The sequence below is a fragment of the Dermacentor andersoni genome, chromosome 6, assembly GCF_023375885.2.
Source record: "Dermacentor andersoni chromosome 6, qqDerAnde1_hic_scaffold, whole genome shotgun sequence".
Lineage (NCBI taxonomy): Eukaryota > Metazoa > Arthropoda > Arachnida > Ixodida > Ixodidae > Dermacentor > Dermacentor andersoni.
In genome coordinates this window covers 88102182-88127189 of record NC_092819.1, presented here as the reverse complement: position 1 = coordinate 88127189, position 25008 = coordinate 88102182, and the positions used below count along the sequence as shown (strand labels likewise).

The following is a 25008-nucleotide window of genomic DNA, read 5'->3' as shown; positions in this document are numbered from 1 at the left end:
CCATTTAACCTATTCATTACTCAGTATACAGAATGTCCCAACTATCATGCACCAAGATCTAAAAGTATGCAAATGCTACGTAGCTGGACAGAACAAAGGTAATGTCGTTTGCTGTCGCTTGGAGATATTCAGTGTATTTTTGTTAATTCCGCCGAAAACATCATTAGTATTAATTAATTATACAACTTCCAAATATTAAAATTTGATTAAGGGTGTCAATGAGAAAATTGCACAGCAACATATAAAACTCCCAATGCAGCTTTCTGTTGCTCTATACGTGCTATATAAAAATGCTTTTCCGAACGTGAAAGAAGCCCGCGAATGCACACAATATTGCCGCGCGACTGGCCGTTCGAGGCACTTTGGAATCATAAGCTTTTGAATCTGAAAGACATACGTCTGCAGCAATACGGTCAATTAGCAGTTCGTAGCTCTTGTATAGAAGAGTGGTGTTCTCACATCATATTTAATACACAGAAAAAAATCTGAAACACTATCGAATGTTCGTACTTGATTGTATGGGACACAAGAAGGTTTAATACAAACTCAAATTTTATTCTTGCACTGGCAGCAGCCAGTTTATCAAACACACACCTTGTCGCGCTTGATCTTTCGCAATCGGCGACTAAGTGAGGCAATTAAGACGTGGAGTGCGGGAACATAGAATGAAAGAGAGAGCGGACATAAACAGCGCTGCCTGCCTGCTTACTTGTCCGCGTGCTTTTCAAATAAAATAGGTCTAAAAATGCATCACTAGCAAGTTCGTCTTATCACTTTCTTGGGCTTCGGATTTCTTCTACGGGCCTTTTTAACGACGCACCGTCAAATACTTGTGTGTTACATTAAGCACAGCGTCACTATGCGATGCACTTGGAGCACGTTTCGAAACTTTGCGAAAAGTGGCGTCGATGTGAACTGATAACCACCACCTTTCGCTTATTATAGGCGGCAGACGTGTTCGCTGGGTGTATACCGGCAGTTTTGAGCCGCTGCGCAAATATCTTCACTGCCGTAGTGAATTAGCCGCTATGGCGTTGCGCTGCCAAGCACGAGATCGCGGGCTCAAACGCCGGGCCGCAGTGGCTGCATTTCGGCGGGTGCAAAATGCAAGCACGACCATGCATCGTGCTATGTGTGCGCGTTAAGGAACCGCAAGTGGTCAGAACTAATCCGTAATCAGTCAATACTGCATGCCTGATAATCAGATCGTAGTTTTGGAACGGAACACCTCATAGTCATTATATATATTATAATCCGCCGACCTTTTACTTCGCGTCAAGGGGCGACCGAGCTTTGCAAATGCATGTCGGCACGTGCTGCGGCCGAGCGCCGTTTTGCATCGCATTTGACCCTCAAGGAACGTTGCGCAATGGGCTTGCTTACTAAGAACTGAATGGGACTAATGCAATGTGCGGGTCCTCTGAAACTACTTCATCAGCAGTAAACGGTTTACCGAGTCTGTGCAGGAGTACGTTCACCGAGGGCAGTAAATCACAGGGGATGTCGATCACGAAAAGAAAATTTACAGAACGATGAATATGCGTTAGACTGCATACGGCAGGCAGTACCAAGTCCTGGCTGGGAGCTTACCACAGTCGGCAAGAAGTGTACTGCACTACGCGTTCTTAGTTGATGTTAGTGGACGTTTAGTTCTAAGGCACACATATATATATATATATATATATATATATATATATATATATATATATATATATATATATATATATATATATATATATATATATATACATATATATTAAAGTGCGCAATCATTGCCTTCGACCGGTGCTAACAGATCGCGCAAAACTTGGAGGCTGGCAAAGACGCTCGAGAATAAGTTCATTACCGCAACCAGCGAGAAATGTTAAGGTCAACATTAAGAGACATGAATGAGTGGTGTGGATCAGAGAGCAAACGGGGATAGCCAATATTCTTGTCGACATTTTAGAGAAAAGAATTGAGCTTGGCAGGCCATTTAATGCGAAGGGCAGATAACCGGTGGATCATTAGAGTAGCAGATTGAGTGCCAAGGGAAGGCAAGCGCAGTAAAGGACGACAGATAACTAGGCGGGGTGATGAAGGTAGAAAATTTGCAGCTGTAAGTTCGAATCGGTCATCACAAGACAGGGCTAATTGGAGACCGCTGGGAGCCTTCATCCTGCAGTGTGTGTGTGTGTGTAAAAACATTTATTGTAATGAGGTCCGGAGGCTCGACTTCTTAAGCCAAGGCGGGCCGCTCCCACGTTGGCACTGTCAGGCCAAGCCTTTCAGCGACGTCATGGGCCATCTGGACGCCCCTTAGTTGGTCCTGAAACAATGGGCTTTGAATCCTTTTCTCCCACTGTGTCCATTCTTCAACGAGGTTGGGGAGAGTCACGGGACACCCCGCCAGCATATGTCTGATTCCAATGATGCCATTAAAATCGTTGCAGTCCATCTTAATCTCCCTCTCTGTATATATTTTATTAATGGTTTACAGGGTGGGATATGTACCTGTTTGCAATAAGCGCAGTGAGACTGCCTGAGCCATTCTGCAGTGGATATAAGAATAAGCTGATGAAGATTATCATGATGATGATACAGTTTCACGGAGTGTGCCCTTGTGGCAAACTTTCTAATCAATTCCTATAAATTTTGTCACTGTGATGCTTTGCTCATGCGTGGTCCTTCTTCACCTGTATTGCGACATTTTAGCCAATCATATCTGTATACTACCTAACTTAGTGAACGAGGACACGTATACGAAGATTTTCTTCAGAGCATGAGAATTTTTAAGCGAAGCTTGTATTGGCTTACAATTTGCTTACGTTGGCTTACAATCTAGTTGGCTTACAATCTAGTTGCTCCCAGAGCAGAGCAGGTGCAGGAAAGGGCGGTTTGATGAGTTTAGAGCTGCGCCGGCGCCGGAGGGGGAGTCATTAGCGAAGATTCCAGCTGCATGGGCGCGTGCTGACGCCACGCGTACAACCAATCAGAGTCGTTTCGCTTCAGCCGGGGAGGGAAAGGGCAGGAAAGGGTTTTGTGTGCGCTGCGCCGCTTTCGTTTCTCTTCAATTCATTCTCGGAAAACGGATGGGACGGCCACACGCGTTGTGCGTTCCCCCGAGGAACTGGCCGCCTTCGACTAGCGGCAGCGAGAACTCGCCCGTGAAAGGGTTCGCCGTCACCGCGCCAGTCCAGCCGTTAGAGCCGCCCGAGCCCAGGCTATCCGACAGCAGCGAGAAGAAGATCCCGAGCTGAGAGAGCGGGATACCGAAGCAATCCGGCACCGTTACCCCTGGGCTACTTAAGCGTGAGGAAAGCCAAGCGCACGCAGGACAAGTTTCGCTTACTCCCATGTTCCGGTAGGGGAAGCGTTGGTCATTTTTTTTTTTTAATTCTCCAGTGACGAAAACTGTATCTTTTGTCCTTGACTTGCATACTGAAAGCGCCGGATACTGCTTGCCACAGAAAGCGAAATGGGTAATCAAATAATCAGCCAAAAAGGACAAATTAATTTCCATTTATTTACTTTGCGGCGGTTATTGTCATTTACGAATTGTAGCTGGTGAAATTGCAAGGCACTCCTACTTGAAATGGATTCTAAGGATTGCGCGTGTTTCGCGATGTGCGCCGTGAAACTTGCGGTAAATATGCGCGTTGTTACACTTACTTTTTCTTGACACACTATCATTTTATGAATTGAAGCACAAAAGTGTTTGGAACGCGCAGGTATCTTGTCGCACACTTTTCGAATGAATATCTCGAAGCCACAATCATTCTGAAAACTCGTTCCAAGTGGAAACGCCTTGGGAACTCACCAGGTTCAATTCATAAATTGCGGTGTGAGCCGTAAACTAACTAATTGAAACGTTAATTAGCATTTATTTTTTTGTTGGTTAGTCGATTAGGAATTTTGATTGCTTGTGCGAGTAATGTCTGCTCTTTTAGTAGTTCAGCCCAGGGACAAGGCTTACGCTATCTGCCACAGGCAACCAAAAAAAAAAGAAAAGGTGTGGTCTAAAAAGGAAAACATGCCATAATGACGACAGCTGCGAACAGAATAGCGGGGCCCAAACGTTCGCTTGAAAGAATTATTTCCGCTTTCCGTGTACTTGACAGGCAACATAAAAAAAAAAAAATGTGTGGTCTAAAAAGCAAAACATGCTATAACGACGACAGCTACGAACAGAATAGCGGGGCCCAAACGTTCGCTTGAAAGAATTATTTCCGCTTTCCGTGTACTTTACAGGCAACATAAAAAAAAGATGTGTGGTCTAAAAAGCAAAACATGCTATAACGACGACAGCTACGAACAGAATAGCGGGGCCCAAACGTTCGCTTGAAAGAATTATTTCCCTTTTCCGTGTACTTGACGTCTACACGAATGCTGCGGGCATGTTAACCGAATTTTTGTAATAAATACACTTGTATCTATCTGTCTTTATGTCACACAGGAACCTGAGAAACAACGTGTTTCGAACATGCTCCTCAGTTCTCTTCACTCCACTTCGCAACATCACTCACATGTAAGTGTACTCGCATTTGCTATTAGTTAGCTGCTCAAATACCTCGCATGCTTCTTAGAATTCGTACAATAGCGAGCTGCTACCATACTGCTATGTAATAGAAATATACATTGTTGTTTTTCGGCGTGGACATCATCAAATACAGAAGAAGTTGAGAGAAACACCTATATATATAAAGTCGCGATAGAAGGATACTAATGAATATAACGGAAAAAGATAACAATTTTAGTAACGGTGTGGCTGAGAACCAGCCTTCGTCGATGTGAATGGGACTACAGAATAAGATATTGTTAAGGATTCGGAAAGGGAAAGGGTGTATACGCGCGGCACGTGGTACACGTGGAAAGAACACTTGAGTGGCTGCGATTAGTCAAGACACTGTCGGATGTCCCCGGTATCACTAAGGCGACGCTCACATATTACGCGGATATTACATATTACGCGGAGCGTAATATGTAATAAATGGATTTAAGTGCCAGATGGCTCCGAACTCAAGTGGAAGTGGCATTTTGTACCCGCGAGGAAATCTGATATTTAGGAGAGAGGTGCTCCAGCTCCTCCAAGAGTTGTTCAAGGATATTGGAGCGGCAATGGTGATCCTTTAGGGTGGACGTGACTTGCATAACGTGCCGCCATGTGCTGCACTCCGGGTTCAAGTTATTTGTCGTACCGAGTGTTGCTGTTACCTGAAGTAGTGGGGCGGGCTTTAGATAATACTACTGCGTTTTGTAGGTTTTCGTTCGGGCGAAGCAATCGAGAGATTGGTGGTGCGAGCCACCGCCCCGTTTCAAAGGGGACGCCTATAGCATCCATCCATCCATCCATCCATCCGACGGTCACTTTCGCAAGGCTAGATACGCCTGCAGCAAGTAACACTGCTGCAACGAAAGTCCGTTGCGCGGCCTGCCACAAGAATGGCAGCGGATGTCATTGAAACGTGACAGGTCTCCTTCGACCACCGATTTCTAAAGAGTTTCGAGGCCACGCCGCCGCCGCACACACCCCTGGCTTTCCCAGGGGCGTGCGCGGACCGATCGATATTCACACGCTTGCCCCCTTCGTGTCGTGGTAGGTGTCACTCTGCAACGATAAAAGAAATTACACGAGGGAAGTTTGCTTCATGCTTCGTTCAATGTAACTGAACACCCATCTTCACTGAAACTTTTTCTTACCTCTATGTTTTGCGTGCTAATCTTTCAGTGCTGTCTTTTAAACCTCAAGCCTTCAGTTGAGAGCTTGATTCGTCGGTTTGGTTTTGAAATGAAATCCGCTTCACTGAAGCACCTTTGCTTCCCTGGTTACCATGTACCATGCTTTGGGCTGGAACTTTCCATTCCTTCTTCAGTGCCCCTCGCTACAGGTAGCAAAAAAAAAAGAGGAATTTTAAAAGAATCCATTCTTTTTCATGCGGTCAACGTCAACCTTTCGTATAGTCGAGAACGGCTGATCACTGGGAAGGTGGAAGCGTGGGCGTGCTGTTGATTAAACATCGACATGTCTGCACAGCGCGAAAGACGAGGTCTGAAGGAAGAACACAGCGCCTTTGTTGCGTTATTCCTTCATTCCTCGTCTTTTGACACGTCGATATTGATCACTGGGAACCTACTAAGTGCTCCACCCGGCTGTCCACCGGAGTTGATAGATGCTGACGGTTCATGCACCAAAAGCCACGCGTTGGGTATTTTCCCTACACATACCCGAAAGACAGCGAGGTGAAACGTCGACCACAAAGGATCACCGCACCTTCAGCGGCCACCTTATGCGCCGGCCGAGTGTATAGCGATGTTTCTATGTCAACCAGAACGAACTATGTAGGAATACCAGACGGCGCATCGCCTACAATGAGGCGAGGTTATTCGAATTCATGTGCGAGATAATACCGTCAGATAATATTCTTCATGTGCGAGATAATCACGTCATCCGGGTGTCACGCTGTCCGGAAAATCGAGCCTCGGCCCCAGTACTGCTAAGTATTGTCATATTTGCCGTTTGCGTGCCGATACTCAGAATTATGTCTGCCTGTGTGCGCGTTCAGTACGTATTGCACTAGCATACTGGGGAACGGCACCAATGACATTGTAGTAAAGGCGGCAACACGCGTAGGGCGCTAATTGGTTATCACACAACTTTCAAAAGTAATACGGCCATTGTTGTTACTAACTAGTTGTCACATACCTTCATATAACTGCGCTTGGTACCGGTAGAGTTAGTAACATTATTAACTAAACCAGGTAATCTAATCACTGTTACTAAAATATTTCAGTAGTGAAATCTACAGGCAGTTAAACCCACTGGATACGATGTTTATCGTGTCAAATGCATTTATGGGACCCACTCTCGTATATTCCTGAGTGGGTCCGATAAATGCGTTTTACGCAAGAAACATCGTATCTTTATTCCTCCTCCTCCTCCATCGTATCAATCGTGTTAACTGCCTGTGGAATTGATAATCGAGACAAAAAACAACAACATGTTTCTTTAATGAGGCACGCCGTATAGTGGAGAACTCCACTTAATATTGACCCCCTGGGGTCCTTTAACGTGCGCCAAACGCACGCTACCACGGGCGTTCTTGCATTTCACCGCTGTCAAAATGTGGCTGCCATGGCAAGAATTCGATCACGCGCTTTCGGGCTTAGTAGGGCAACGCCATATTAAGCCACCGTTGCAGGTAGGCAATACTGTCAACTTAGGGCACACTGCGATTAGAGAGACTTGCAAGATCTCTTTTCGTGCCGTACCGGCACGAAGTGTCCAACGTAAATGCACGCCATCAGTTTCTCGCTTTACTACAGTTTATCAATGTACCTTCTTAATTACCGTGCCCTAGCTTCTATTTTAATAAACCCGTTTGCAGTTGGCGCTTTGTGTGTCTGTGTGTCTTTCTCTTTTGCGTGTGTCTATTTAGCGCCATAGAATCACGTTTTCCAAGTCGCACCAACTTGCCGAAGAAAGACGTTTGTTATGAGGCGAGGAATGGCTTCGTATGGAAAACCAGCCGAATGTAGTCGGAGCGCTCTTTCTCGACGGTCTCTGGGTGCCCCTGTAGCGCTCCAAAGCGACCACCGGAAGATGCCGTAACAGTCTCCGGAGACGGCGCGCGCAAACCCGCACAAATTGCCGACTGCAAATGTAGTGCTGCAGCTCAGGAGATAGCGTGCCCGGATCCCACCGGCATATTGCCGCAGGGCCACGACTTCGATCCCCAGGCTCGGTGACTAGAGAACTTTAGCTTTTCTTCGTCCTATGTTGACGGTGAAGCTGGGGTGGAGGGAGCGGTTCTGACGACGATAGCGATGACAACGACGGCAACAATATGGTTGCGCAAATAGACACTCACTTAATTAGTCAAGCCAATTTCGAGGTTCGAGGTAAAAAAAAAAAGAAAACAAAGCAAATGAAGGAAGAAAAGAAGCTTGTCACATAGTACATCCGCACGGTTGTGGTGAAAGGCGCAGACAGTTACGGTATGCCGTCAACGTTTCAGGCACGTATCAGCATGGTCGTAGCCATGTCAGAGATTTTCCTGCATCTATTTAAACGTTTTTAAGAATGTAAAACCGTCGCGGCAATGTCGAGTTGAAACGACGAGCTCGCGAAGCTGTTAACACTTGAACGTATTTTCCAGTCATAATATACAGGTGTATCTTCGATTGTCGCATCCAAGGCGACGCTCGTCTTGGTGAGTTAAGTCGTATACCAGTTGAAACCTTTTGAAAGCGTTTCAACTTGTTGTACCTTTTTTAATGTTTCCACCCTGAAGGATAGAGAGACAGTAAAAATAAACAGGTATCTCCTAGTCATGAATATATACGGCGCGTCCTCTTCAACGCTTCGTCCGCGAATATATGTTGCGAGGAAAGTATTCTCGGCCATCCTAGTAGTTGAAGTGGTTTGGTAACTGACTCTATTAACATGGCGACTGTGTCCCTTCAAGATTACTTTCTACATGTAATTGTCGGGCAGCTCGTCAGCATGTTAGTACGTTAATATGCTGTGCAAGCATTAGAACGAGCATTCATCTCGATAATGGACAAAACTGTGCCTGGTATTGCTGCACGAGAGCAGAAAACCCAGGGTTGCCGAATACTGTGCTGCATGTTTTAACTATCACTGAGGCAGGTTATACGTATTAAGTGCACCTACAAGTAAAAACTGTTTTGTTTTTCTTATAAATGCGATAGTCACATTAATGAAGAGTACTTCGACATTTATCAAACTAATAGCCGCAAACGCCGAACACTCTTGTGGCGCCATGTGAGGTATCATGCTACAGCGTCGTCCTCGGTTCACTCAATTTATTTCGTTACTTACCCTAAAGTCCCACCCACCAACTCCATTACATGGAGTAGGTGGAAATTAAAATGGCATTAAAAAGAAGGCATATATCAATAGCGGAAAAGACAAGCAGAACAATTTCATCATGACTATTATATAGTAAGTAACCAGCCAAACAAGCAATCTAGCAAACAAACAAGCAAACAAACAAACAAACAATCAAACAAGCAAACAAAGAAAGAAACAAACAAACAAACAAACAAACGAACAAACAAACCTGTATGTATAAGAAGAAAATATCATTGCTATTCAAGGTCAACAGTTTTTAAAAGAACGCAAGAAATGCCACTGAAATATTGACTGTGTTAGTGTGCTAATACTGGCCGGTGATGAAATCAATTCCATTTTAGTTTCTAAAGTTTATATATTTTCATGTAGAAATTCATCTCACGTTCATCCCTACCCCCTGCCCTCTATCTTTTATTCCCACCTGGCTTCATCTCAATGGCGCAGCTACTTCAGCGACTTCAGCCTCTGCTCTTCCGCGCTGCACGTTCGGGTCTGTGAACCACGCGGAGACGGCATCAGCAGTCTGGCGCACCTCTTGGACAGCGTGGTCCTCCGCGTGGCCGTGTGGGTGGTGGCGCTGGTTGCCTGCCTCGGCAACCTTCTCGTGCTCGTCGGTAGGTTAGTGCTGCGTGAGCCCAACGCGGTGCACTCGTTTTACATCAAGAACCTGGCGCTGGCCGACCTCATCATGGGCGTCTACCTGTTCGTCATCGCCTCGCACGACGTGGCCTTCCGAGGGGAGTACATTCGCCACGACCTCCGCTGGCGACGCTCCGTTGGTTGCAGCGTCTCGGGTTTCCTGTCAACGGTAAGCGCGCTTTTTCTGAACAGCGTAGAAATGGCAGCAGCAGTTAGTATCGTCGTCATCGTCATCGTATTCATCAGAAGCAACAGCATCATCTATTTTAACCATAAAGGCCTCTGATGGGGTATTACGTAAGAGGGGAGCATGATCAACAAAGAACGGCACTTTTTAACCAATATGCATAACGAATCAAGAAAAAAATTGAAACGCAGGAAGGTGCACAAAATTGAAAATTTATAACCAAAAACCAAACATTTTCGATATTTAGGAATATTCTATGAGCCTTCTTCACGTCAGCCTTTCTAACGCATTAGCTGTAGCACGAAAAAGAGCCTCTAGGATGCCGTTTGAACACATTTTCTTTGTCAGCAAACTTTCAGAAAATTGCCGGCGCGGCTAGCATAGACTCATACACTATATATATGTCGGACATATTTCTTTCCCCTTACTTGGGGCTGCGTCATGATTTCATTCCCCGAAATAGTATGCTAAAAAAGGATATATTCGCAACACCACTACATGTTATTCATTGATTATCATGGAAACCTATCCAGGATTTTCATTTTGCTATGGCGGAATGCAAAAACGCTGGTGCATATCGCGCTTGGAGTGCACGTTAGAGAGCACCAGGTGGTCAACATTCATTCAGAGCCTTCCAATATACGGCGTCCCTCATATGCCATTGTCTAGCTTCGCGACGTTAAACCCCTGGCTTTAAGATTATCTTCCGTTCTTAGAAAACATGCTGCGGACTATTGTTGTCATTGCTACCTACAAACGAGAAAGCTGCGGACAGCCTTCGATGGGTTTCGATGATGCTCCAAGCACGTCTGAACGTCAAGCACCCAACCGACAACGTAAACAAGACAAATGTTGGCAGGAAGATGTAGAGGAGAAACCATCAACAGCGGTTCAACAAGGGATGTCTCAAGCTGGAGGCAATCGTCGCCCTGATGAGGACTAATCCCCTCGATTACTCTTGATCAATTGACAATGGGCGTCCCGCCCGGATATTTGGTAGCATGGTTTTATCGGTCGAAGTGCGTTAGGGTTAGATATCGAGTAGTATTGAGTTGCCAAGGACTCCGCTCTCTCTTAAAAGTTCAACGCAGGTATGTCACTTGGCCAAACAGAATTTGAGTGAGAATATAGCCTCTTTTCGCATTAAGCATAGCTTGCCGCAGTGTGGCGGCACCGTTGTCCATTATTGAAGGGGTCCTGAAGAACCCGGGCATGGTGAAAAAACTCAGTCCGTGGATAGGGCCAGGCTGCTGTGAATATCACAGCCACATTTGCCAGTCGTGTGCCTCGCGAGGAGCTCGCAAGTAGAGCGCGAAGTCAGTTTTCTCTCAAGCACTCTCTTTTGAACAGGCGCCTTCTCCTCACTCTTCTTCGGCTGCTATATTTCGTCACATAGCAGATTCCCATGCGCGGCTACTATTGGCCAATAGCAAAGCGTGTATGCATCAAAGCGCTTCCTTCTACTGTTACTGGGTATATTTATTGACGCAGGCAATAAATAGAAATTACATTGTTTGATAGGAATTACTTCCACAAGTACGACTATCGCACTATCGCCGACTAGTCTGCTAACGTTTAGCGTCGCCCGCAGTACATGAATGAAGCTTTGGCCACACTGCTTGTCCGTGTCGTAGCTTCCGGGTCTCGCTAATTTCTATGAGTTTTGAACACTCAACTAGCCTCGAACCGCGCGAAACCTAAGCTCACACCAGACGTACGCGCGCCAGCGCACGCTCACTTTTGACCGCTCCTGGCTAGACGCCTTGGCAGACTTCGCTTCGCATTGAGTTCCGTATCTGCTGAACGCATTGAAGTACTTCTTTTGCGGCAAAGTATTTCTGAAATTGTCTGTTTCAACGTCAAACGCATTTCTCGAAATCAGTAAAAAGTGGTTCAGCACACCTTTAAGTAACTTTTCTTTCGGTAGCCATGGCCGTGCCGGAGGGTTTACCAGCGTCACTCATGGTGTGAGTGGACTCTGACAGGGTCTTCGATATTTAGTGTGACCAAGAAAGCCACAGGGACTCCAAAAGGCGTTTCTTTTTTTTTTTTTTCAGCATGAATTGGTCAGTGAGCGCAACTTCTTCGTCGTTCATCTGTCTCTCTTACATCAAGATTCTCTCCTTGTGTTTTCCGAAGCTCGTAGCTTGACATTTTCTTTGTGTATTTGAAACAGTAGAAACCAGACGAAAAACACCGAAAGAAGTGTTTGTCCTCTGCACTTTCGTGTTCTTGCCCTGTTTGCACTGCATCAGACACGAACGTTGACCAACTCGCCCAACTTTCCGCTTTTCTCTTTGCCTTCCGCGCCACCCGTGGCCCCGTAGGTCAGCAGCGAGGCATCGGTGTTCACCCTGACTGTGATCACAGTCGACCGGTTCGCGTCCATCATGTACCCTCTGTCACTGAAGCGGCGCACGTTCCGCTTCGCGTGGCTCTGCATGCTCGGTGTTTGGCTCGTGGCCCTGCTGCTTGCCGCGGTGCCCATGATGCGACCTGACTACTACGGTGAGGAATTCTACGGCAGCAACGGCGTCTGCCTACCTCTGCACATCCACGACCCGGATTCGAAGGGTGAGTGAGGCTCGCGCCAGTCTGAAATGGCACGTGCTTGCCGGAAATGCCGTGGCAAATGCTTTTTGAACATTTTGAACACGAGAGCGTTTTATGTGTTTTATATGAGACCGCGAAAACAAAGCACACGTCGCGTACGATGCATGCAAATTGGGAGAAGACGACTATTCAACATTCATTTTCAAAGCGCATAATTAAATGACACTCTTCAAAAATTCAGTACACACATTGCATACGATTCTCCCTGTTTACTCTAAATATGAAATCTCTCCCGCTTTTGCTGCATCAAAGGAGCGGGTAAATTTTTATAGCATTTCAAGTAACGCGTCTAAGTGGGTCAGAAACGAGCGTTTAGTGCTTTTCATCTAGACCCCAGTCGACACACACACAATTCAAAATTTGTCCCCACACACCGCCCCTAACGTTCCCTGCATTTCCTCGAAATATAAACTCTGTGAGCGATCTATTGTTTCTTCATAAACTGGGGAAACAGGTATATACGAACGTCTTTTTCTTCTTTAACGCTTTTAGCCGCAATAACAGCATCGCCGTAAAAAATAAAAAGGAAAAAGGAAAAGAGAAACGAACAAACACACGCACAGCAGTGTGAGAAGGCAGGATGTAGTACGATTAAAAGATTCGTTTTTCTTTGCGTCCGTTTACAGGCTGGGAGTACTCAGCGTTCGTGTTCTGTATCGTGAACAGCGTGGCGTTCGCGTTCATCGCCTACGCTTACCTCACCATGTTCGTCACTATCACGCATTCAAAAGTGGGGCTGCGCTCCACGCAGCAGCTGCAGGACCGAGCCATAGCCAAGCGGTTTTCCTTCATCGTAGGCACCGACTTCCTCTGCTGGATGCCAATCGTCTTCATTAAGATCATCGCCATAGCCGGTAGGTGTGTAGGCATCACGTGGCTATCTTTCTTTTTTCTTCTTATTTGTTCTCGCAGACTCGAGGAAACTTCTGGGACATCAAGGAGAAAAAGGAATATTTCGAGTTGTCGTGGTCCGTAAGATAAACATAGAATTACATTATACTAATACGCACTCTGGCAAAACTGTATTTTCAGTAATGTTGCAGTAAGAGTTTGATTACAAGAAAGGAATATGGTGACAAACCTTCCACTTTCTTAAGTTTAGGGCGACACAGTGGGACGACACAGAAATCAGCGCATTTATTCTTTCTCTTTATTTTTTTAATTTTCTGGTAGTAGTGATGCCGCAAGAATGAGTTAAGATATGTACATATAGCCCAAGACTCCCTTTAAAATACAATGAGGTTCATGCTTACAAGCAAAACAAAGGGAAAGTTCGGCCGGTGTCACACTCTTGCAACACAAGAAGCACGAAAGCTGGCTACATATGTGGCAATACATGAAGTTATACATTTGCGGTTAGGCTTCTGTGCTACATATTGATAATGCGTTAAGTCATACAAGCTTGGCTAGGCTTCTTGAAAGACATAACGAGCTTCAACGGGAAGAACCCGTGTTGCACTAGGGCGACCTCCGCGGTAAGGCGGAGCAGCACGCGCTTCTTCCGCAGTGGCCTACTTGCGCGGCTGCTCACGCGAGCCGCAAGAGCGTGCACGCTCCTCCATCGCACGCCGCCGCCTCCGCTCCGACTGTGACGTCATTGCGCAGAGCGCGGACGCCCAATTTTCTGCGCAACTACAGCTCGCGCGACAGCAATTGCTAAAATTAAAAACTCGGCAGACACATAAAAGAGTGCTTACGTGTGGGAACGCGCGAGCATGGCGCCGTTTGTAGACCTCGGAACGTCATCAACGTGCTCATTTTACACACTCCTGACGTGGCACCCCCTCCTTTGCGCTGTCACGTGCGCCACCCAGTGACGCAGGCCATAGTCAGCGAGATGGCTGCGACCTGACCTGGGCAATCGAGCACGCACTAGGCACGCCTTTAGTAAGCGAGAACCGCGGAGCAGCCACGGCTTCAGGGAAGCGTGCTCGATTACCACGTAAACAGAAATGTGCCAAATTTTGTTTTGAGTCTAATTTATTTTGCTTACAGGAACCTCCCTGAGAAATGTGACGTCAATCCTAGCGTTTTTCTTGCGGCCCTTTTACTGTTTGTGGCGTAGAACATTTTTCGTCACGACGATGTTTCGTCAACGCAACCGCCAACATAGACACCTAAGGCTTTCGCCTTGAAAGAAACTGTGACGTAGCGGTCACCATCAAAATTCATGGCATTACGGTGAGCAGGTGTACGAACTTGAAGGTGGTATCGCTACCTTTTTTCTTACTGGCCCCAGCATCGATTGACACTCTTGTTTCTTGCGCAGCACTTCCGGTTCACCTCCTGAGACGACCGGGGAGGAATTTCAAAATACATGAGACAAAACATAGAAAAAAGTAGTACAGTACAAAATTCATGGGTTTCATTGCAGTTACGATATCAAAGCATAAGTTGAGTTACGAAAATGTCTGAAACAATTATGATAAACTAGAAGAAAGTGAGACGACGTGGGGCGAAATTCAAAACTAATAAGAAATAATACAAAGAAATAGTACAATACAAAATTTCAATATAGATATGTTATCAGAGCATAAGTCTAGCTACCATTTGAGTTACTGAAGTGTCTGAAATAATGAAAATTAATTAGATATCACTGCAAAGACGAGGGACGAAATTCAAAATAAGTAAAAAGATAGCACACTACAACATTCAAGGGTTTCATTATAGATATGATATCAGGGCATAAGTTGAGTTACTGAAGTGTCTGGAACAATTAATTAGAAATCACTGATTACCGCACACCAAAGCAAAGAATCGTAATAAAATTGTGGGGTTTTCGCGGCAAAACCACTTTCTGATTATGAGGCACGCCGTAGTCCATGGAGGACTCCGGAAATTTCAACCACTTGAGGTTCTTTAACGTGCATTTAAATCTAAGTACACGGGTGTTTTCGCATTTCGCCGCCATTGAAATGCGGCCGCCGCGGCCGGGATTCGGTTCTGCGACCTCGTGCTCAGCAGCCTAACACGATAGTCACTGAGCAAACACGGCGGGTGACAGAATCCTAGACTTTAGAGACCTGCCACGTGAGCACGACTTTGGCGGGATTCCTGTAAACCCGGAAGGAGAAAGAGGAAGTAATGATTTCACTAAATACGTAGAACACAATATGATGGCATGACACTTAACGGGACCATAATATAATTTATTAAATAACCAATAATTAATTATTTAATTAATTAATTAATTAATTAGCACGGAGGTTATGTTGTCCTGGAGTTCGGTTCGTGCGTTGCGCTCGCCTAAACTTAACCTAAAGAACACCAACACCGAGGTGCGAGTCAAAGGTTACTGCGTCAAAGGTTACTGCCGCTTACCATTTCTTTTTATTCCTGCGTCTTTTCTGGCTTGTCAAGATTTCTAGTATGGCAAAAGATCTTTTTTCTTTGTATTGCAGAGAGGTCGTTTTAAATAGAGCTCGACCTATCTGTCTCTTTGTTCTCTTTTCAATGCGACAAAATTTGTAGCTTTTCTACCCGCTCCGTATGCACAGATAGAACGTTCAATCTATAGCTAAGGCCATGTAGACATGGAGCATTCAACATGTAGCTTCATGCAGGCTTTAAGTTCTATGTAGACAGGGAAGACGCAGCGAGTGATTTCGTCAAGAAACTGTGACACATAGTGTGGTAATGAGACGAGTCAGGGATCTTCGCGGATCAGGGATAAATGCAGCGTGTCCCAGCTAACTTTAGCCAGAGTTTAACGCTATTCGAATGCCACATAGCTGGACAGAACCAAGGTAATGTTATTTGCCGTCACTTGGAGTCGTTCAAATTATTTTTTTTTATTCCGCCTAATGAGATAATTCATCTTGATTATTCAACTTCTCAAATATGATAATTAGATGAAAGTGTCGATTAGAATATTTCAGGCTGACATAAAAAACTCCCGAAACAGCTTTCTGTTCCTCAATACGTGCTACATAAAAGTTTTTTTTTTTTTTCCGAGCGTGAGTGAAGCCCACAAATGCACGCAAAATTGCCGTGCGACTGGCCGCTCGAGGCACCTTGCGCGTATTTTAGCGGGCTTCTTTCACGCTCGGAAAAACACTTTTATGTAGCACGTATTAAGCAACAGGAAGGCGTATCAGGAGTTTTTCACTAATTATCTAACTAGGCAGAATGAAAAAAATAGTTTGAGTATTTCCAAGCGACTGCAAACAACATTACGTTTGTTCTGTTCAGCTACGTGGCATTTGGATGTTTTATACTCTGGCTAAAGTTAGCTGGGACACCCTGTAATATACAGCGCCGTCTAACGCGCACGCCAAAATGTTCACCTTAGTCGTACCGTTCGAATGTCATCAGAGCTACACACTTTTAATCACCAACCAAGGAAGACGACGGCAACACGAATGGAAGGAGTATAGACTTCAGTTCTTTCATAGCAGTCTTCCTGCGTCGTTTGCATCGCTTCTCGGTCCTCATCCGCGCTGATCTGAAGTGTGCACTCATCCAACTATCCAAACTTCCTACCTTACTGCAATTCGCAGAGCTAAGTTTATCTGATATTTTTGTTTTGCTCCAGCTTTCGTCTCTTGATCTTCTAATTCGTTCCCGTGCCTTGCAGGAACAAAGATCGACGAGACGCTATACGCATGGGTCGCAGTGTTCCTCCTGCCGGTGAACTCGGCGCTGAACCCCGTCCTGTACACACTCACCACACGGATGTTCAAGCAGCAGCTGAACAGGTTCCTGGAGAACTTACGTCAATGCGAGCGCGTTCCTTCAGACCGGCAGTCCGGGCAGTCCGGCCAGTCGTGGTCGTCGCTGCCTACGATGCGAGGTCAAAAGAAGACGCTAGTCACTTCGCTGTCAGATGTAAGAGCCCGTAGTTTACTCATCAGTAATTCATTATAAGGTCAAGGAACGCTGCTTGGCTACAGCAAGCCATAGTCAGTCGAAGAGGATAACCTGAGAGCGGCTTTGAAAAGCTACGCTGGAACACGCAGCAATCGTATTTGCCATACGGTTCTAAAAATACGCGTCACGAACGATCGCACCACTTCAGATCTGGTTGCGTAGGGAAAAACAACAGAGGGAGAGGGCAGATACTTTTTTATAGATGCGGCAATGTATATTTCAACATCACCAATAAAAAAAGGAAGAGAGACTAGTGCTGTAATATTAACATATTGCTTGTGACGACCCATGATGACTTACTTGAGTAACGTGCTGTGCTTCGTTTCTACCCGTTCTAACGCCAGAGCGTTAAGGAGCCCGCGTCGCAGAAACACCGGCACCGGCATCTCGCATTTAGCGTCGGACGTTGCATAAGCAGAGATTTTCGAACCACGTATACCCAGGCCTTCCATATGATGCAAACAATTTACTGACCTAAATAAGCTTTTCAGGCTAAAATACGCAGAAAATCGTAAACTACGGCTTGCACGCAACCCAAAGATATGATAGCTCACGGATTGTAATCTGACTATACGAGAAAACATAATTCTGTCGCGTGAAAACTCAAAGAAACCCCTTCACACTCACAAACCGGCCGCGCCGTTGACAGACCGGCCGCGGCGTCCGCCATTCTGCGCGCGCTGGCGCGATGGGTGTCCTGGGGGCCACGGAGCGGCGCGCCCAGTTCCTTGCATTAACTCCAGCTGGCGCTCGCCTCTGCAGCATCGCTGTCCATGTAAGAGGCTGTGGTTCCACCCGTTCTACCACAAAGCTCGCCTTCATGCATAGTGTTCGCGGCCAACGTTTCCAGCTAAACATTACGGTTACATACGCTCCAGTTCCCGGGAAGCATGCGAAGCAGTCAGGGATCTTTGAATGCTGTCGCCTTCCACTCTTAAAGGTGAAGCTGAAGCGTCCTGCAATTTTTTTGTTCCTTCACGTGAGCTTGTCATTATAGTTAATCGGTAACAAGGCTATGACAGAAAATATGGGAGAAAAAGAAAAGGAAAACTAAGTTGATGAACGATATGAGACAGTGTGTAAGGAGATTCAGATAGAAAGATACAAACGTTGAGATATGCTGGAGAAGAGTGTTATTCGGTTGAGTATTATTTGGTCAAATAAGTTGATTTGAAGTGCCACTTGAAGCAGTCTTCACGGTTGAAAAACTACCGACGTCGTAAATCCTTGCCAGAGTAATGTTGGTTCTGACAGTGTTTAGTTTGCTCCCAGTAACGATGGATGGATGGATGGATGGATGGATGGATGGATGGATGGATGGATGGATGGATGGATGGATGGATGGATGGATGGATGGATGGATGGATGGACGGACGGACGGACGGACGGACGGACGGACGGATATGAATGGATCGATGGATGGATGGATGAATGAATGGATAGATGGATGGTTGGATGAATCAATGGATAGATGGATGGTTGGACGGACGGACGGACAAACAGACGGACAGAAGGACGGACGGACGGATGGACGGACGGATGGATGGATGGATGGATGGGAGGACGGGACGGACGGACGGACGTGAAGTGAAGTGAAACGCCTTCGAGAACGAGGGCGATCTGATGCTTGTTAGGGGAAGACTGGTGATCACAGGTTTGTACACAGAGAAGTACGACGCACATCTAGCTACCATCACCACCATCACCATCAGCCTGGTTATGCCCACTGCAGGGCAAAGGCCTCTCCCATACTTCTCCAGCTACGCCGGTCATGTACTAATTGTGGCCATGTTGTCCCTGCAAACGTCTTAATCTCATCCGCCCACCTAACTTTCTGCCGCCCTCTGCTACGCTTTCCTTCCCTTGGAATCCATTCCGTAACTCTTAATGACCATCGGTTATCTTCCCTCCTCATTACGTGCCCTGCCCATGCCCATTTCTTTTCCTTGATTTCAACTAAGATATCATTAACTCGCGTTTGTTCCCTCACCCAATCTGCTCTTTTCTTATCCCTTAACGTTACACCTATCATTCTTCTTTCCATAGCTCGTTGCCTCGTCCTCAATTTAAGTAGAACCCTTTTCGTAAGCCTCCAGGTTTCTGCCCCGTACGTGAGTACTGTTAAGACACAGCTGTTATAAACTTTTCTCTTGAGGGATAATGGCAACCTGCTGTTCATGATCTGAGAATGCCTGCCAAACGCACCCCAGCCCATTCTTATTCTTCTGATTACTTCAGTCTCATGATCCGGATCCGTGGTCACTACCTGTCCTAAGTAGATGTATTCCCTTACCACTTCCAGTGCCTCACTACCTATTGTAAACTGCTGTTCCCTTCCGAGACTGTTAAACATTACTTTAGTTTTCTGCAGATTAATTTTTAGACCCACCCTTCGGCTTTGCCTCTCCAGATCAGTGAGCATGCATTGCAGTTGATCCCCTGAGTTACTAAGCAAGGCAATATCATCAGCGAATCGCAAGTTACTAAGATATTCTCCATTAACTCTTATCCCCAATTCTTCCCAATCGGACGGACGTACGAATGGATAAATAGATGGATGGGCGGACGGACGGATGGACGGATGGATGGATGGATGGATGGATGGATGGATGGATGGATGGATGGATGGATGAATAAATGGATGCTATGAGCATCTCCTTTTGAACGGGGCGGTGGGTTGTGCCACCAAGCACTTGTTATTTTAATGCCTAATGTCCTACCTACGTTAAAAAAGAAGAAAAAAAGGGAAAACAGCCCTGCGATGAATTCGCATAACCAAAGTTTCTGAACCCCTATTGTGAACTTTGTTTTTGTACGCCTCCTTTGTTTGTCGTATCCCTACGTTTCTTCCACCAATCTTCCAATCGCCTGTTACTAATCTCCATTGCGGACATGTTTACTTTCCCACTGATCGACCGCTGGGCAGATATCTTTACATTCTAATGAAACATGCTCCACGCTTTCCATCGTTTCCCTAGCTTGACCGCAGCAAGGCTGCCGTAGTGCGCTAAGAGGTAAATTTTCACGAAGTGAACTTATTGCACTACAGAAGCTTCTCCTTATTTGAAATCTTAACTAGAAGAAAGCCACATGAGTAAACTCGAACTGCTTGGTGCTGGCGGTCGTTTACCAAGGCAGAGAGAGAGAGAGAGAGAGAAATAAACTTTATTGTGAGACCAGGCTCCTTGAGCCCAAAGGTGGGTGGCCTCCTCAGTCCAGGTAGCCATGGCTCGCTGCCGCCGCCCGAGCCCTGTTCACCAACCGCAGCTGGCTGTCAGGGTCTTGCGTCACCAGCAGAGCCTCCCACTGGTCTTCCAATTCTTCTTCTGAATCCGCCTCTTTGCGCATGTTATCGCCTGGTGGTGATGATAATGGTGGTGCTTCTCGATTATTCCTGCATCCAAGCACCATATAGCGCAAGGTGTTGGGCGTGTCCGGCGGGCAGAACTTGCAGTCTCGCCCGTAGATTTGCTTCAGTTGCTTGGGTAGTGAGCTCATCGCTAGATTGAATAGCATCGGCGAAATGACGGAGCCTTGTGGCGTTCCCTTTCGCGGTATGTCGAATTTCTCAGAGCGTAAGTTGCCTATCCCCACTGTGGCTGTCCGTTCTTTCAGAAAAGCTTTGATGTAATTATATACTTTTTTCGCCGCAGTTATATACGCTGAGGTGCTGCAGTATGGCTTCGTGGGACACGTTGTCGAAAGCCCCTTTCACGTCAAGTGCGAGGATGGCTCTTTTGCTGTGCGTGTCCAGCTTGTCGATTACTTTTTTCCTTGATTTGCAGCAACACGTCTTGCGCGGACAGGTGAGCTCTAAATCCATACATAGTGTTTTGGGACGTGTTCGTTGTCTTCGAGATAGTCGATCATGCGGTTGTGCACCATGTGCTCGTAGAGTTTTCCAGCACACGAGGTTAGGGATATAGGTCGAAGGTTCTGCACGCTGATGGGCTTGTTGGGTTTAGGTATCATGGTTACCTCGGCATGTTTCCATTCCGGTGGTACTTTACCGTGTTCCCAGCACTCGTTGATGTATTTTAAGAGCGCGTCTACAGAGGGTCCGTCAAGGTTCCGGAGTGTCTTGTTGTTTATTCTGTCGTACCCCGGCGCCGTGTTGCGGGTGAGCTTGCTCAAGGCCCTCTCAATTTCTGCTTCTGTGAAGGGCCGATCCAGTTCTATATTTGGGTTGCCTCGATACTCGTCGAAATGCGAATCTACACTTATGTTCCGCTCCGTACCGAGGAACTTCTCCTTCACTTCTTTGATAATGTCTTCTTTACCCGGGTGGTTGTGTATGAGTCGCTGCACTTTCTGTTTTGCGGCGTTCTTGTTCTCCTTCTTTGATAGGAGAGTCTTGAGCACCGCCCAAGTGCGCTTGCTGCTTAAGGTACCTTGAAGCTTGTTACATGTCTCGCGCCAGTTCTTTCTTTCAAGTTGTTCAGAGTACTCTTGCGTTTCCTTGATCAGCTTAGAGATTCGAATTTTGAGTTTCCTGTTGCACTTGTTACGCTGCCAGCGTTTAGCGAGACCCCTCCGCGCCTCCCACAGGTGGAGTAAGTGCGGGTCGACCACGGGGGTGATTTGCGACAGCTGGATTGTCCTTGTATGCTTCTCGGCTCTTTCCACGACTCCTCTGATCCAGATGTTTATGTCGTCTATCGTCGCATTAATGGCGCTCTCATCTTTGCGAAAGGCCTGCCAGTCCGTGATCTTGGCTTTGCCGATCTTCATCGTTGCTTTGTGGTGCGGAATGATCGTTTGCACTATATAATGGTCGCTACCAAGATTCTCGTCCATGCAGCTCCACTCATACTGTTTGAGTCCGTGTACGAATGTGAGGTCGGGGCTGGTGTTTCTAGATACACTGTTGCCGATGCGCGTGGGTGTCTGCGGGTCGTTGAGTAGCGTGAGGAGGTGTTGTTGGGCTACGTTGTGCACGTCTTCTCCTTTTTTCTTTGAGGCCGCATAACCCCAGGCCACATGGGGAGCATTAAAATCTCCAACGACTATCAGCCCGTTACCCTTGCTCAGCTTCTTCACCTCTCTCATTAGCTTGTCTAGATCCTTTAGGTGGTCCTTTGGTGGGCTTTACACGTTTAACACAAAGAGGCTTTGCTGCTGTTTTTTCTCGGGTACGATTTCGACGAGGGTGTGTTCGATGCGTTGATGGCCTTCTTGATCAGGATTGCTGTCCTCGTTTTACCGTCAGTGACGTGGGTGAGGTAACCACTGACCTTGAAGTCTTCTGCTTCGGTTTCTTGTAAGGCTATAATATCTGGGTCAAACTGCTTGCAGAATTGCTCAAGGTTGTTTCTCTTACTTCGGATAGAATGACAGTTCCATTGCCAAATTTTGAGCCGTGGATGTTGCTTGTAGTCATCTTCCTCTTTATTTAGCCTCGCCATCTTGTTCGCTTAGGGTCTGCATTATCTTGGTTTCTCTCGCAGGGTACTGAGGTTTCTAGCGAGCATTATCTCTTTCTTCTAGCATGTGAATGCGTTGACTGAAACTTTCTCCGGATTGTGTCATTTTGGTCTGTAGAGCCTGAATCTGGTTCTCTATTTCGTTCTTGAGAGATTGGAAGCCAGTCTGTATCATCTGTGTTACCGTGTTTTGCATAACCTGCGTTACTGTGGACAGTAAATAAATAAATAAATAAATAAATAAATAAATAAATAAATAAATAAATTCTATAGAAGGCAGATAGAAGGGAAAAAAATCACTCTTAGTGGTCAACCTAATGTTATCTACGAAAAACGAAAAAAGGAACGCGCGGGAAAAGAGCACATAATAACTCTCGAAGCACGTCTGCATGTGCACGCTCCGGTATGGTGCTTTGTCGCTGCTTTCATGCCTGTGAAGGGATCCTTCCTGTGCCAGTTGCCCGGCTGTTCCTCCCTCGCACTCCCTTCCTCTCAAGTGCATATTGTCTGAATAATAATAATAATAATAATAATAATAATAATAATCATACTCGGTGCTCCTGGCTTCGTCACCCCTGAGACAGAGGCGCCACTGATAAATATTGCCCTCTTACGCCTGTTTCTCGGCCAGCAATTCTGACACCAATTTCATGTAGAAATTTGTAATTAAAAACTGCTTGCACAGCAGCAGAGATCATGGAAGATTGCAGTACTACTCATTCAGTAATGCTCAAAAGAAAATAAACTCTCAGTTAAAATCGTATTAACTGACAGGCGAGTAGCTGTCCCCCGGTCGCTGCATCGATGTACAAAAGCTAAATTTGAGTTTTCTTTGCCTGCCGTACTTCGCCTTCTCATTTCCTTCGCCTTATGGCACAGAGACATACTCTGTTTACTGCTCCTCTACCCTTTCAGATCGGACCTCGTAATTATTATGCTTCTTTATTTCTTTTCTTAATTTTTCTTTTAATTTTCCTTCAAATACGTCCTATCGTCAGTATTCTTGATGTATCGTAATCATCGTTAGGTGCCTTGAGGAGGTCTCGTCACACATATAGATTCTCGTTTTACTTTATGCGCTGTTTGTGAGAGTAAATAATTTATATGAGCTTTTTTTTTGTTGTCACAGAACGCCTTTGGGAAGAAAAGAACGGCGGGCGTCGTGTGCTACTCTCTGCGAAATTGTGCGCTGATCCAAGTACGTGGAAGCCAGTCATGCGTTGAAAAGGTGAGCGGCCGCTTTTTATTGTATATATACTACAGCCGCCCCTTCCGTGTGTCCGCCTTTGAATCTTATGAAGTTTAACATTTAGGAACTGTAACTCCCCTCTACTAAGTATCTGGGCCGATAGCGCTTAATGATGCAGTTCTTTGATACAAAGCTTTTGAAGCAGATTCCAATCAAAAAGAACGATGTCCTCTATTTTCCTTCTGCAGTAGAAATACATTTTATTAAACCTATTGACGGTTTATTCATGTAGGTTCAAACTTAACTCCCGTTTTATACTTAGTGTCCTGTCCTCTTGGCCTTGTCGTTAAGCCTTCTTTTTTCGCAACTTTCTCCGATTGCGACATTGCATTCGGAAAAAAGTGTTGCAGTTGTCGCTCTTGTTTCTGTTTTTCTTTTCTTTTTTTAACATACGCGTATAATTGTGATTGATTGCGACTATGTCAAACCTGTGTTTCACGCTTAACCCAACTGTTTCCAAAACAGTCGCGTTTAGAGCCGCTACCGGTCATTGGCTATCGTTTTGAGTGTTTTTGTGTTTTCTTTACCTGTACAAAGTGAATAAACGAATGAATGAATGAATGAATGAATGAATGAATGAATGAATGAATGAATGAATTCAACCTCACCGGACGGTAACAATGTGACATATTCCGCACGTGGCCTGCATCAGAATCGACGCCTATGTTTGAAAAACCCGCCATAGTTGTTCATTGACTATCCCATTCTGCGGGTGAACAAGAGGTCCCAGGTTCGATTACTGGCAACGGGCGCCGCATTTCGATGTGGGATGGGAGGGAGGTGAGAGGAGGGCAATATCCAAACAAAAAAAAATAACAACACCGTGTACTTGGATGTCGGTGCACGTTAAAGAACACCGGGTGGTCCAATACAGCATGTGTCGTATTGGACCACCTGTGTCGTATTGGAAGAGAGTTGGTTAAGTACGTCCAACGAAGATTTACCTCGGGAGCTCCTATCTAAATACATGAAAATGAAGAAACCGTTTTTTTTTTCGGTGACCAGCGCACCGATTTTGATTACGTTTGTTAGAAGAAGTTAAAAGTTATTACCTGAAACAAATAGAGTTTCTGTTTTAGTTATACATCTCTAATAAAAAATCTTTCGAAGTAAAAGAAATATAACTCTAGGATCAAGCTTCCAACTCTGTGACTCAACAATATAAAGAATAATA

At 45.7% G+C, this 25008-nt stretch overlaps 1 protein-coding gene across 2 annotated transcripts in view; it reads left to right on the top strand.

Annotated features, from left to right (window-relative positions):
- LOC126522533 (uncharacterized) overlaps positions 1-25008 on the top strand; it is a 200989-nt gene that overhangs the window by 169804 nt on the left and 6177 nt on the right. The window contains exons 15-20 of one of the 2 annotated variants that reach the window (XM_050171298.3): positions 4436-4507; positions 9299-9662; positions 12008-12254; positions 12920-13147; positions 16870-17120; positions 23715-23813. In XM_050171298.3, coding sequence (XP_050027255.2) covers positions 4436-4507; positions 9299-9662; positions 12008-12254; positions 12920-13147; positions 16870-17120; positions 23715-23813 — 1261 coding nt within the window. Of the gene's footprint in view, positions 1-4435; positions 4508-9298; positions 9663-12007; positions 12255-12919; positions 13152-16869; positions 17121-23714; positions 23839-25008 lie in introns of those variants that run through there. The other variant, XM_072288803.1, reaches the window with a different exon arrangement.